General features: G+C 41.6%; 2 protein-coding genes and 1 pseudogene across 5 annotated transcripts in view; 1 reads left to right on the forward strand and 2 right to left on the reverse strand.

Annotated features, from left to right (window-relative positions):
• RAD54B (RAD54 homolog B) overlaps positions 1–5,228 on the reverse strand; it is a 38,055-nt gene extending 32,827 nt beyond the window's left edge. The window contains exons 1-3 of one of the 2 annotated variants that reach the window (XM_087825277.1): positions 5,161–5,228; positions 2,996–3,146; positions 1,796–1,964 (exon numbers count right to left, since the gene is read on the reverse strand). In XM_087825277.1, the coding sequence (XP_087681403.1) occupies positions 1,796–1,964; positions 2,996–3,130 (304 nt within the window). In that variant the 5' untranslated portion in view covers positions 3,131–3,146; positions 5,161–5,228. Of the gene's footprint in view, positions 1–1,795; positions 1,965–2,995; positions 3,976–5,160 lie in introns of those variants that run through there. The other variant, XM_016209119.2, reaches the window with a different exon arrangement.
• A 2,367-nt stretch (positions 5,229–7,595) lies between these two features.
• On the forward strand, positions 7,596–7,695 carry LOC148091325 (U6 spliceosomal RNA; annotated as a pseudogene).
• Positions 7,696–9,015: 1,320 nt separating this feature from the next.
• VIRMA (vir like m6A methyltransferase associated) overlaps positions 9,016–14,552 on the reverse strand; it is a 43,230-nt gene continuing 37,693 nt past the window's right edge. For all 3 annotated transcript variants that reach the window (XM_016209117.2, XM_016209116.2, XM_016209118.2), the window contains 4 exons: positions 13,113–13,279; positions 11,542–11,873; positions 9,939–10,082; positions 9,016–9,368 (listed from right to left, as the gene is read on the reverse strand). In XM_016209117.2, the coding sequence (XP_016064603.1) occupies positions 9,214–9,368; positions 9,939–10,082; positions 11,542–11,873; positions 13,113–13,279 (798 nt within the window). In that variant the 3' untranslated portion in view covers positions 9,016–9,213. The remainder of the gene's footprint in view (positions 9,369–9,938; positions 10,083–11,541; positions 11,874–13,112; positions 13,280–14,552) is intronic.

Genomic DNA, 14,552 nt, shown 5'->3' on the forward strand with positions numbered 1-14,552 from the left:
GACACAGGGTAGCTGATGGGTAACAAAACAGGACCCCTCCACACGCTGTCTATAAGAGACTTCAGATCAAAAGACACACAGACTGAGAGTAAAGAGATGGAAAAAGATATTGCATGAAAATAAAAACAAAAATAAAAGCTAGGGTCCCAGACAAATCGACTTTAAAACAAAGGCTGTAACAAGAGACAAGGAAGGAGCAGGCCCCTGGCCCAGTAGCTCTGTTGGTTGGAACATCGTCCCACATGCTGAAAGGTTGCCAGTTCGATTCCAAGTCAGGGCCCATGCCCAGGTTGCAGGCTCAAGGCAGCTGATTGATATTCCACTCTCACGTCAATGTTTCTCTCTCTCTCTATCTCCCTCTCCTTCCCCTCTCTCTAAAAAATAAAAATACAATGCTCTTTTCCCCAGTTAACCTCTCTCTCTGAATGACAGGCAGGAGGGTATCAGGAGGTTGGCCCAGGTTCCCCAGTCCAGTGAATGTATTAAATCAGAGAAGGATTATGGGATTAAGGGTTAGAGTAAATTAACTCCCTCTCCAACTTACCTTAACTCTTAACTCTCTCCTCTATTTAGCAGGGAAGAGAATAAGAAACCATAGTAGAACACAAATGAAGCCCCAAATCAGTAACAAGAAATGTAATATACTGTAGAGTCTAAATATCATTCTCTGAAGAGATTAGTTACCATGATAGAAAAAAACCCACAAAAATAAACCAGGCATACATGGGAAAATAGGATATTCAACTAACTAAGATGGAAGAAAAGAAGGAGGAAAGTAAGGTAGAAAGAAATAAGGAGAGCAAATCAGTGAAACATGGGAGCAGCTAAACTGCCAGGCCCAGAGCTGTTTCTACCAATCTCCCTGAATTGGTACCAGCTCCAAAAGTCCTTCCCAACTTTTAAGTTATGAGGAGCATAAATGGTACCAAGGATCCTGGCCAGCTGGGAAAATAAAGAATTCCTTTCTGCCCCAACAAGAAAGGAACCCATTTTTAGGTAAAATTAATTAGTCGTCACCAAGCTCAAGAAGTTCCTTCAAAAGGGTTAAGCAATTAAGGCACTTTTTGCTGATTTATGCTGGTATCTTTAGGATGGCACTTACAATTCTACAGACCAGCAGCTGGGGCTCGCTCCCTGAATATACTTATTCAACCAAAAATTAATAAAATGCAATTTGGAAAAATGTAGTTTTGATGTTGGCTTTCACAAGGCCAAATAAACATCTGTGAACAATCCTAATTATTTTTTTAATTACCTGAAAAATACTGATCTATTATAGATACAAAAAGAACCATAGCCATTATTTTAACTCAATTGAACAGTGGGGGCAGGGAACATTTGTTAAATGCTTGGTTTTCCTGCAATTATATACCTTCATAATTCCCATCTAACTGATCTGAAGTTACTCCATGGACTATAATGAATGAACAATTTTACTTATTTCAAGTTCGCCTCTCCGATTTTAGTAATGTTAACATGTTTCTTAGGAATTTTATTTTTCAAATCTTTAAACGTATCTTGGTACTTGAGGCCAAGACCATATTTGACCAATACATTTATAATGAACAGTAGTAGACATACACCTAATATAAAGTATAAAATCTTAATTACATAGTTATTAACCCAATCATTAAAAATCAATTATAACAAAAAATCTGAATTGCCAACAATCTAGTTGGTATTACATCAAAAACTTTCAAATGTAACATATTCATCCTTATAAGTAATCAATTTAAATAACGCTATAATAAAACTGGTCAAGTGTAAACCTGATTAATAAAAAGTACAGTCTTACCTGTAAGATGTAGGTTTAATGTTGGCATTGCAGATGTTTCAAAACAGTCTTTTCCCCTGTAATTATCCCCATGATTCATTTCTCTACCACTTTCTTCAGCAGGCAGAAGATTTAAACTGTATATTCTGGGATCAGTTTGTGATTGGAGAAAAGTATTATTTGCAGCAACCTAAAAGAACAAAATATATATATTTTATGCAGAAAGTCAATCTAATGTTCCATATATTTACATAATAGATGACTAATCTAAAACATGAGGTACCAGTTTAGTATCTCTACATATAAATACGGAATAGATATTTAAAAATAAATTTAAAATTCAACTTTTAAAAATGTGTGTTTATTGATTTTTTTTAGAGAAAGGGAGGGAGAGGGATAGAGAGAAACATCGATGAGAGAGAAACACTGATCGGCTGCCTTCTGCACGCCCCTACTGGGGATCCAGCCCACAACCCGGCCATATGCCCTGCTGGGAATCAAACTGGTGACCCACTCTCAACCACTGAGCCACACCAGTCAGGCAAGCATTTACTTTTTATAAGTAAAATGAAATGTCCAGAATAGTGACCTAAATCATTATTTACATGTTTCTCTTTAAACTGCCTTATCTAAAGTTTTCATTTATTGATATGGTATCTTTGAAAAGAACACAAATCACCCTGGCCAGTGTGACTCAGTGGTTGGAGAGTCAGCCCATGGGTCCACTGAAGGGTCATGGGTTTGATTTCTGGTCAAGGGCGACTACCTGAGTTGTGGGTTCAATCCCTGGCCCCAGTCGGGGTGTGTGCAGGAGGCAACCAATCGATGTGTTTCTCTCACATTGATGTTTCTCTCTCTCTCTTTCTCACCGCCCCCCCTCCCTTCTACTCTCTAAAAATCAATGGAAAAAATATCCTCAGGTGAGAATTAAAAAACAAATAAAAAAAGAACACTCATCAGAATAATTTTTTTACAAGAATCTCCACCCCTTTACTCACAGAGACATTTTTTACTGTTACCAAAATTTTATTTTATGGACCCAACTGCATGTCATTCCTTTTTAAAAATTTTTCATAATTATTTCTAAGGTTTTGGGAAGACTTTGTCAGAAATGCTGAAAATTCCTATAGGCAGTAAGTACTTTTAACTCTTTAGATGGCACTTTCTATAGATACATGCTTCTCTATATTATGCTTCCTTTAATTTTTTTTTTTTTTTTACCTCAGATAATTCTGTATCTGGGTCCAGCTTTGTAATCTCTTCATTTGGACTTGGATTACTTCTTGCTGGTGGTATAAACTTTGGTTTTTTGAAGGGTTTCCCCTGCAACTGACTTGGTGCTGCAGATCGTCTCATATTCAGCAAAACCAACCTGAAAAATACCAAAAACAAAAATCATCCATAAATCTGATTAGAATCACCTCCAAATATAAAAATAGCTCATTACTACAACCATCATATCTTTTAAAATATAAGAGAATAAGCCTGTAAGTAGGTTTAAAAAACAAATTCACCAGCTGGTAAGATTTTATTTTCCATCACAAAGGGCTTTTGAAAAGAATTTAAATTTAAATTGAATGGTGTAAACTTGAACATACGTTACATCAATTTTGATAATACTATAGGTTAGATATGATAATATAGTCTTTAAATGGGATTTAGACAGTAGTTTCAAAATCAAAGGAAACATAATTATTCACATACATATATCAAGCGGGTTGCTTTTTTTCCTACCCCACTGACCCATAAGGGGCATGATGGCAGCTTGTTTTCTTCGTCACTCTATAAGCAGCATCAACGACTATGCCAGACACATTACAACTACTAACAAATATGTCTGAATGAATGAAGTCCTGGCAATTCAAAGGACAAATTTACAATTCAATTTATTTTTACTATCCTACTTCCTTGTAACATGGTGGAATTTTTAAACGATATAAATCAAGAGGCTAAAACCAGGTTTCCTAACTTTTCCTCATTATTATTTCCGCCAGGACTGGACAGGGGAAGCCATGAAGACAACATCATTCGGTACACAGGCCACGCTTCTGCAAAGGGCAGCAGCAAGCACTCCGCAGCTATTTCACAGAACACTGAACAAGAAGGGCCATCACCAAGGATGTGCATGGCTACCAAAAGCATTTGTTTAACCCAGAAATTCTACTTCCAGGAATTCACCCTAAGGAATTATCAAAGAGATACTCAAAGCATTAGGCATGCCCGCCGGCTCAGCGGTTGAGCATCCACCTAGGATCCAGGCAATCAGGGTTTGATTCCTGGTCAGGGCACATGCCCGGGTTGCGGGCTGCAGCCGATCAATGACTCTCTCATCATTGATGTTTCTCTCTCTCTCTCCCTCTCCTTTCCTCTCTCTGAAATCAATAAAGACATATTAAAAAAAAAAAAAAAAGCATTAGGCATAAGGATAATCTATGCCAGCATTGTCTATAGCGAGCGGGGCGTACTAGTGGATAAATAAATTATGTTACACCCACACAACAGAATGCACTCCGTTCACCTACCACTACAACTGCCTTCGTACTGCAGTTTCCCCGACAAGACAGTTCTCTCTCCCCCGTGGCCGCGGCACCAGCTCCTACAGTGTTGGGGATGCCTTTCCGCCCCTCGGTGCCTGACTCACTCCAGCTTAACCAGAGCCCCCCATTGCCTCCCACACTGAAGGCCCCCCCCGTGCGCGCACCAGCCGCGCACCTTCCCGCCGCGGTGAGACAGTCTGTCGTGCGCCCTACGCGGCAGCTCCTGGGGCGCGGCGGTTCAAGGAAACGCTGGAAGCACTCGGGACAAAGCGCGCTCGTCGTCAGCACTCAGGTTCCCTGTACTGTCACTGCGCCTAATCACTACTGCACGCTTACTACACAGGGAGGTCCTACGACGAAGGGAACGTGCCCTGAGGGGGGACAGGGAAGGCCGTAGTTAACAGAGGGGAGCAGGACTAAAACCTGGGGACCTGTGCGGGCTCTGAAGGCCGGAGGGGGCGCGATCATCAAGCCTCTGGGAGCAGGAATGTCGCCGACCGACCCGAATACAGCAGCAGAGCCCCTGCGCTGCCTCCGCACCGCGCGGCTGAAGGCGCTGCTCCGACTTCACGGCCGCGCCGAACCGATCACCAAACACCTCCCGTGAGTTACCTCGCGCGGCCGCAGCCCCGGGACCGGGCCCCGAGCGCACCGGCGCAGGGCGGGCGGACCGCGGGGCCCGCGCCCGGGCGTCCCTGGCCCAGGGCCCTCCGCCGGGGGCCACCCGCCGCACACGCGCCCCCACCGCGGCCTCGCCACCCACCCCCCGGCCCCGCCGCGAGGGCGAGCTGCGCACTTCAGGTCGCTCCCGCCCCCGAAGGAAACGGCCGCGGCCGCGTCACCGCCTACCTGCCGTCCCCTCGGAGGCCTGCTCGGGCGCCTCGCCCCGCTTAGTCCCGCACCAGCCCGCAGGTGGCGGTTCGCCCCCGGGACGCGGCGGCCGGGACACGGGGCAGCGCAGGACCCGCCGTGAGGACCCGGGCAGCCCGCACCTCCCCGCCCCCGAGCTCAAGCCTCCCGCCTCCGCGCAGCCAATGGCGGGCGAGCGCGCCGCGCGTGCGCACTGCCTCCGCCGCCGCGCGCAGCCCGACGCTGATTGGCGGCCTCGCGGCGCGGCGCTCGGCGTTTCCAAAAGGCATTTGCACTGTGCCCGCCGTCGGGCAGCGTGGGTCCGAGGCTGCGGACCTCGCCTTTGAACAGATGGGTGGCACTTCGAGAAACACCTACGTGGGCCGTCCACGCAGTTGGGTGGTCTGCACAGCACGCTTTGCTTTGGAAAAAACTATGCATATGAAACAGATTTTACTATAAAGCTCTTAAATTATACTGGCGTTTTAGTAATAAAGTGCCTGCATCAACTTTGTGTAAATAATATATCCCTTTAAAGTGCCTGGCGCAGGCCTGGCCAGCGTGGCCTCTGGTTGAGCCATGGCCAGTGCTCCAGGGGGTCGGGGACGAGCCCCTCCATCCCCAGCAAGGGGCGTGCAGGAGGCAGCCCATCGGGGACGCTCAGGTCTCTGTTTCTCCCTCTCCTTTCCTTTCTCTAAAATCAATAAAAACATTTTTAAAAAAAAAAATTTGGCCCTGGCCAGTGCTGGTCAGTGGTTAGAGCTAGGCCTGCGCATGGAAGAGCAGCGGGCTTGACTCCTGGTCAAGGGCACCTACCTGGGCTGGTTTGATGGGTCCCCCGGCCGTGTGGGGGGCAAGCCCCCCGCGTGTCTCTCTCACGCTGATGTTTGTCCCCTTTCCAGGCTGGCACCTGTTAGCTTACCTCGAGCTGGCTAACACTGCCCGCCCCGCGCTGGTGACTCCCTGAGACCCCGCCCAAGCCCTTTCGGGGCCTTTTACACACAGGCTCACCTAGTGCTTCTGAGTGGCCCCAGGCCCAGCACCGGTGGCAGCTGACCTTGGTTCTCAGCGTGGCCTCTCCCAGGCACCCCCAAGCCCAGCACAAATAGCAGCCAGGGGCAGATGGCTTTGCAGCTCGTGCGCGAGAGGCCCAAGAGCCAGCCTGCCCTAGGCTGCTTCAGACCAGGCCAGAGGACCACCCGACCACCTCCTCCAGCAAGTGACATACTCCAGGGGTGAGCTCAGCAGGGGCACCGGATCCCTGCTGCAATGAGTTCTGCTCCGCAGGGTTGGCCCCTGCACAGCTGATCCTCTGCTGTGGACTCAGCTAGTCCATACAGAAACTGGGCTGGGTAAAGCCCTCCCACTGACCTGACAACAGCAACCAAGGTTCACCTACAGCAGGAGGGTAAAGGGAGCCTGCACAGGGAAGCACCTGAAGCGCCCAGCTCAGGTGACCCAGGAGGCTGCCCCACGGGGCCTTATAGGACGCCTTCTACGTAAGGCCACTCTACCAAGACCAGGAGAGGTAGCAGCTCTAATACACAGAAACACACACAGAGGCAGCCAGAATGGGGAGGAAAAGAAACATGTCCCAAATGAAAGAACAGGACAAAACTCCAGGGAAAAAAACTAAACAAAATGGAGACAAGCCATGTACCAGATGCAGAGTTCAAAGCACTGGTTATGAGATGCTCAATTAAGGGGGAGGGTAAATGAACTTAATGAGAACTTCAGCAGAGAGATAAAAGCAAAAATGGAGGTAGAAAACTCACTGAGCATCCTTACACCTGAGACTAACAATACTGCACACCAACTGTAATTGAAAAATAAAGTTATTTTTCTAAAATTCAGAAGCTACCCAACATGGTTTTAAATCCTGTTTTAATCACTTTTTTAAAAAAAAATTTTTTTATATGTCTTTATTGATTTCAGAGAGAGGAAAGGAGAGGGAGGGAGAGAGACAGAAACATCAATGATGAGTGAGTCATTGATCGGCCGCAGCCCACAACCTGGGCATGTGCCCCCACCGGGAATAGAACCCCAATCGCCTGGATCCTAGGGTCGACGCTCAACCGCTGAGCCACGCCCGGCCGGGCCTGTTTTAATCACTTTTGAGTCAAGCGCCTCAGGTTTCTACATCTGTAAAATTAGGGTAATACCTCCTTTCCTGGGCTGTTATAAAGACTGAGTAATATATGCATGAAAGGGATGGTCAACATGCTAAATTACTTAGTTTCTTATTTATCTAAGATTTTTAATCAGGACATTTTTAATTTGCCTAGTATTAATTTGCTTCTACAGTACTAACTTATTACTTTGGCTGGCCTTAATTCCTGAGTGTTACACTAACAGTCAAATAGCATAAACAACTCTCTGATATTTCTCAAAGATTATATTCAACTTAAAGCTAAAAAATCAAAAAATGTAATGTAGTGCTCGCTTCGGCAACACATACACTAAAACTGGAACAATACAGAGATTAGCATGGCCCCTGCACAAAGATGACAAATTCATGAAGCATTCCATTAAAAAAAACCTGTACATATAGTCACATGTCCTTATTATTTAACAAATGTAATTACTTAAGAAACAATTATTACATGCATTTGCATCAGCTACTGGGGGCAAACTTCAAATTCTAATGTGATTAAGGCATCTTTAGAGGTGAGCTTATTAGGTTTAAGAATTGAAAAGGGGGCCCAGCCGGGCATGGCTCAGCGGTTGAGCGTCGACCTGGGATCCAGGTGATCAGGGTTCGATTCCCGGTCAGGGCACATGCCTAGTGCGGGCTCGATTAATGACTCTCTCAACATTGATGTTTCTCTCTCTCTCTCCCTCTCCTTTCCTCTCTCTGAGAATAAAGATATATATTTTTTTTAAAAATTGAAAGGGGTTTAGGTTTTCTTGGGTTTTTTGAGGCGATTGGGGATATGGGAAGATTTCCTTTACTTTTCAATTAAACATCAGAATCTTCAGAGCTGAGATTTTATTCACTGGTGTTCACCTAACTTTCTATTCATTCACAAATAGTTCAGCAAAACAATAATAAAGGAATGAAATGAGACTCATACACTCCTTTGTTCTTAAAGAGAACTCTATATTTTATGTCAGCTCCATGTGTTATCTCTTGGGGAAAATAAGGCTATTTTCTGTTATAAACTTTATTTCTGTATATGAAGTCCAGATTTTATTAGATACTCTGGATTCTCAAAATAACTATTAGGACACACCTCATTTTAGGCTTTAAATAACTGTAATAAAATAGCAAATGTAGATACAAAGCTGAAACACAAAGTACATACACATTTCTAATGTATAGAAGAGTGTTGTGTTTCTATGCACCAGGGCACCCTAGTAAATTAGCACAAATGCCAGTTTAAATTTCTGAGGGGAACACATTTCTTGGACATAACACAAACTACTAGTTTGAGGTAGTTTACACTTTCAATATTAGATAGCCCTATTATTTCTTTCCCAAATCTGGGTTTTTAGCAGCTGTGAAAACAATTACTGTGCAAAAAGTATAGTGGAATAGAAAATGAGAGCAATAGTGAGGATCCAAGCTGGTTCCAAGGTATGAGAGCTGTACAGGGTCTACAGTTACTAGTGCTTATGGTATTAATTCTTATTAAGCTGTTTGGACTTGACTGCTTAATAAATGGAAGTATTATGCATTTCTTTTGTCCTAGATGTGCTATTAAAAAAAAATTCCTGAAACACTAAAGGGCACCATGAGCTGAGAAAGTATCAGGAACATCTGTGGTGTAGGAAGGTATACACTAAAAGTAATGTCATCATTCATTCTCTACCTAAGAAATTTTCTAGTCTTATATAAGAAGGAGAAAAAATATATAAAAACATACAAAGTTTGGATTTTTATTGAAATCTTGTGTTAGGTATCAAACAAAATCTGCTTTCTTCAGATAAAAATATTCTCTCAGAGTCTCCAGATAACTGCTAAAAGTCTAAATTGGTCCTTCAATGTCTTATTTTATTTTTATTGTTGTCATAAAATGTTCATATACACGTAGGATGTTCCCAAAATAACTTTTATCGTGTGAAGGACCGTACATGACGACCTCTGCCACTGCCTCCACTAACAAACTTTCCTCTTGAGCCTCCACTGCCGCTATTGGCACTTGCCCATGAGGGTCCAAGTCCCCCACGGCCTCTGGAAGCGCGGTCACGAGGACTTGGGCGGTAGCCTGTAAAAGAAAGAATACAGTATTTAGCTGCAACATCTGTTCCTTTCCCATTATATGAATACTCGTCTATCACATTGAGCACAAACCCAAGACAGAAAGTACTCTTTGCTCCTTTAAAATCCAAGTGTAAGTCCTGGGAATGTGTTAAAGACCAGTGTGAACTGTCCTAAGTAGGTAAAATGTTTCATATGTGAGAGTAACATCTCAAAGCTATTAAGGGTCATATGCTTACACACACAATAAAATACTGCAACTAAAAATGGAATATGCCCTATGAAGATACCTCTTATTAAAAACATACCTTAAGGATTCACTTTCACTATTGAAATATAAAAACAGAGCACATCACCATGAAACTGCTCAGACTTTACACAAAGTGCAGAAACTAAAATTCTGATTATTTCTACAGAAACGTACATTAGGTACTCATTCGTATATAAAATTAACTCACTTTAGAATTGCACATCTCATTCTAAAATATTCTCTCCCAGAATCAGAGTACATGACATTCCACAATGTGAAAGTGAGACTTCACCTCCCTCAGCAATATCAAGTAGGAAGAAAGTGTACCTGTAGAACTAAGTGGTCTCAGAGGCGGGAGAGGGCCCCTGTTAAAGTTGCTCTGGCCTCCGCGACTTTCATTGTAAGTTCCTCGAGGAGTATTCTGAGCACTCCAACTTGAGCCTCGCGTTCCCTCCCGACGACTGTAGTTTCCTAAAGGTAACAATCAAAATCTTTTTTCAGGACTTCAACTGGATTAAGAAAGATCTGACAGGTTTGCCTTAACCTTCAAAAGTAATGGAAGGTAAACTGAATTTTTTGTAAATGAAATATACTGTAGAGTGTTAGGAGCAGAAGCTCTGGAGCCAGACTGCCAGGTTCACATAGTGGTTCTACCACTTGTACTTATGTGTCCTGGTCAGCTGACAGTTTTCTCTTCTGTAAAGTGGGTGTATTAACAGAGCCTACCTCATGGGGCTGATGCGAGAGTATTATATGTCAAGTGCTTATAGAAGTTCCTGACAGTTATGTGTTTGCTATTAGTGTGAACTCCTATTCTCCTTCCCTCTCACCTTCTGCACTCAACAGCGGGAAAACATGTCATCAATCTACTGGTAAAGTATGATTTCTATAATGAATTCTGTTTCTAAAATCTTGAAACCATTTAAAATATTAAACAGAACATTAGGAGGCAAGTACATAAGAGAATCAATGGTGATATAAAACAATCTTAAGAAAATTATTGATAAGTACAACTGCAAAAATAATGCATAAATATTCAGAAAGGATAAATACAATTCTCAATGTAAAAACAAAAATAATCACCCAACACTTAATTAAACTCATCACTAAATGTGCAATCAAGCAAAGGTTAATATAAAAAAGAATTTTTTTCTATCCAATAAAGTACTCTGCAAATAGAACCACTGGTCAAGAGGCAGCTTAATTTTAGTAACAGGAAAATACTTTACCTGAATCACTGCCATCTCAATCACTTCTATTAAACATTCTAATATTCCAATATTCTAACCCAGCAATTTTCCACTGTTCTCATCTCATGGCACACATAATTACTAAAATTCTGTGGCATACCAGAAAATATATTTTTTGCTGATCTGATAAAAAATAGGTGTAATTTTGATTCATTCACACTGGACGGCTATTGTGTTGGCGGATGTCATTTTTTTATTTGACAATCTAAGGGAAGAGGTCAGTGCCCCTGACTAAATAGGTATTGAATGTTTTAAAAATGATTGTAGCGCACTGGTTGAAAATCACCATTCTAACCTATCAAAAAGAATATATAGCCCTGGCGGATGTGGCTCAGTGATTAGAGTGTGGGCTAGAGCACCAAAGGGTCACAGGTTCCATTCCCAGTCAAGGACACCTATCTGAGCTGCAGGTTTGACCCCTGGCCCTGGTCAGGGCACATGTAGGAGGCAACCAATCAATGTGTCTCTGTCTCTCACACCGATGTTTTACTCTCTCTCTTTCCCTGTGCATGTCTCTGTCTTCCTTTCACTCTCTCTAAAAATCAATGGAAAAAATATCCTTGGGTGAGGGAAGGAAAGAAAAGGAAAAAAAAAGAAAGAGAGGAGAGAGAGAAAGAGAGAGAGAGAGAGGGAGGGAGAGAGGCAGGCAGGCAGGCAGGCACGCACATATAAGTAATTACCTTTTGAGGCAGGCGGTGTGAAAAACCTATTTTGACTATGAAAAGCTCCCCGTCCTCCTCGATTGCCTGAAAATCCACCGCGAGAAGAAATCTTCTGTGATACTTTGAGTGGCCGTTTTGGGGGGGGTATTCCATCTTGAGGGACCACTTCTTTACTTTCAGCTGCAACAAAGTCATCCACATGCATAGATGGTGGTCTGCTTGTGTTCTGTTTTCTCTGACGAAAAATATCATGGGGTCGTATGCCCTGTCCAAATCCTCCCCTGCCCCTTCCTCTTGGTGGTGGCACAACATGAGCTCGTTTGGCAGGTTCAATGTACTCAGATTTTCCACTATTAAAACAAAAATACTCCATGAAAGCATTTTTTAAAAATATGTATTTCCAATGAAAATATAAGTCACTCTTTGCAATATGAAAACTACATTTCAATTATTTCTTATTCCAACTGTGGTTACTTTGCAAATATCTCTACGACAGGCAAATCTTGCTTTAATGTGCTTTACTTTACTGAACTTCACAGATATTGCATTTTTTACAAACTGAAGGCAAGATCATAAACCAGCAAGAAGATTATGACTCAAGGCTCAAATGATAGTTAACATTATTTAGCAATCAAGTAGTTTTTAACTAAGGTATATACACTGGGTTTGAGACATAATGATACTGAACACTTAATAGATTATGGTATAGTGTAAACATAACTTTTATATGCACCAAGAAACTAACAATTTCATGTTGCTCACTTTATTATGTTATTTACGGTAGTATGGAACCAAACCTGCATATCTCCCAAGATATACCTGTACTTGCGATGGAAATACAACAAAACTAGCTAAGAATGGTACTCACATTTTATTGGTATTACTAACAATTATTTAAAATAATCCAGTTTACTCTTGTTCAAACCTTCCAAACTCTCATAAAGTAAAATAATAAACAAATATACTGGATATGTCTTGGCCAAATTATCTTTTTAAAAATTTCCAAACGATATTCATGATTCAAGCCTTATGTCAACTTCCTTTATCCTTTCATTTTTAGTAGTTTATTGATTTTTAGAGAGAGAGGAAGGGAGAGGGAGAGAAAGAAACATCGATGTGGGAGTGCAACATCAATCGGCTGCCTCCTGCATGCCCCCTATTAGGGATCAAGCCTAAAACTCAGGCATGTACCCTTGACAAGGAATTGAACCAGTGACCTCCTGGTACACGAACAATGTCCAATCAACAGAGCCACAACGGCCAGGGCTCCCTTTGTCCTTCATTAGTCATGTATCTGGGTTAAAATATATTAAAGCAAATAAGCTTACACGACCCACAATCAAGATCTTCAATAGAGTCTGGCCAGTGTGGCTCAGTGGTTGAGCATCCATGGACCCATGAACCAGGAGATCACAGTTCAGTTCCTGGTCAGGGCACATGCCCGGGTTGCAGGCTCAATCCCTAGTTGGAAGCATGCAGGAGGCAGCCAATCAATGACTCTCTCTCGCTGATGTTTCTCTCTCTCTCTCCCTCTCTGAAATCAATAAAAACATTTAAAATAAAAAGATCCTCAGTAGAATAAATTTTACCTTGAAGTTATAAAGGTCTCATGCTTGTGCTTCCCAAGTTTGAATCCTTTAGTGGTCTTGGTTCTCCCTGGAGATGACGGTTCTGACAAAAATGAGCGCTCTAATTCTGAGTGCAAATCAAAGTCGCTACAACATTTTTCAGAGAGTTCAATTAAGTCAACTTTCACCTGCAGTCATAAAAATTAAACAAAATGAAAAATACACTTTAAATGTAACTATTAATGTAGCATCTGACTACAGAAATTATTTCCTATAAACTATATGACTCAAATTAATTATAGGCCTGCCTCTTTCCCTCATCTTTTGAAAAAGCAACATCACTGGTAGTAAAGAAAAAAAAAAAAAAAAAAGGAATTCACTTGTGGGGTTTTTCAGCCAGGGGAAAGGTTTGGCATTCTTTTTCACAAAAGTGATATTAATCTAAGAGACCTCTGCTGCCTGACAAAAAAAATCGCAAGATTTCTCTATATAAATTAACAAGTAGTATCTACAGAACTTTTCCAAAAGAATATAAAAATTACATACTCTGCAAGCCTTGTAGTCAACATATGTGCTATAAAAGGATTTTGTGCCACAGATCTCAAAGTTCCATGCATTTAATGAGGTTCCAACCTAAGTCTACTTTCTGAAAAATGAAAATTACATTTACTTAGGTTTTATTCAAATTTATCAAACCTAAAAGACCTAGGCCATGTAAGGTCACAATGATCATTGCAACACAGTTGTGATTCAAAACAAAGTTATAAAAAGAACAATCTGTAACACAAATGTTTTATGTGATGCCAAATATGGTAGCCATTAACCACATGTGCCTATTTAATTTTAAATTAATTAAAATTAAAATTAAATGCAGTTCCTTAATCACATTAGCAATATTTCGTTGCTCACCAGTCACATGAGGCTACTGGCTACTGTACTGGACAGAATATAGAATATTTCTGTCACTGCATAAAGTTCTATTGGAGAGCACAGCTCTAAAGAATCAATGACCAATTTCCAATGGGAAAAAAATTAACTCTCTAATGAAATTTAAATTGAATTGTATGTGATCTTTTAAAGAATGAAAAAGAACCCTCAATACATTAAGTGCACTTTAAGTGTGGATCAAATTTTTAGTTTTATTGAACATGATGAGTATTAGCATTTTTTTTTTTAGACCAGGAAAAAAATATATATTTATTGCTTTGATCAAGAAAAAAAATCATATATGGTACCGCGTAAGATGTGGCTGAATCATCCTCCTTAATACACCTCTAAGAAGCATGAAACAGACTACACTGAGTTTTTAGTCTTAGTGCAACTATACCATCTCCTACTCAGCATTATGTTTAAGGCTGTCAATTCCCATTAGTACTTCATTGTTTAACAAATACATTCTCTGCATTTCCCCAAACTAAGAAAAAATACCATAACACCATTTCTCTCCTTAAACACAAATAC

This window comes from Miniopterus natalensis, chromosome 16 (assembly GCF_054644295.1).
Source record: "Miniopterus natalensis isolate mMinNat1 chromosome 16, mMinNat1.hap1, whole genome shotgun sequence".
Classification (NCBI taxonomy): domain Eukaryota; kingdom Metazoa; phylum Chordata; class Mammalia; order Chiroptera; family Miniopteridae; genus Miniopterus; species Miniopterus natalensis.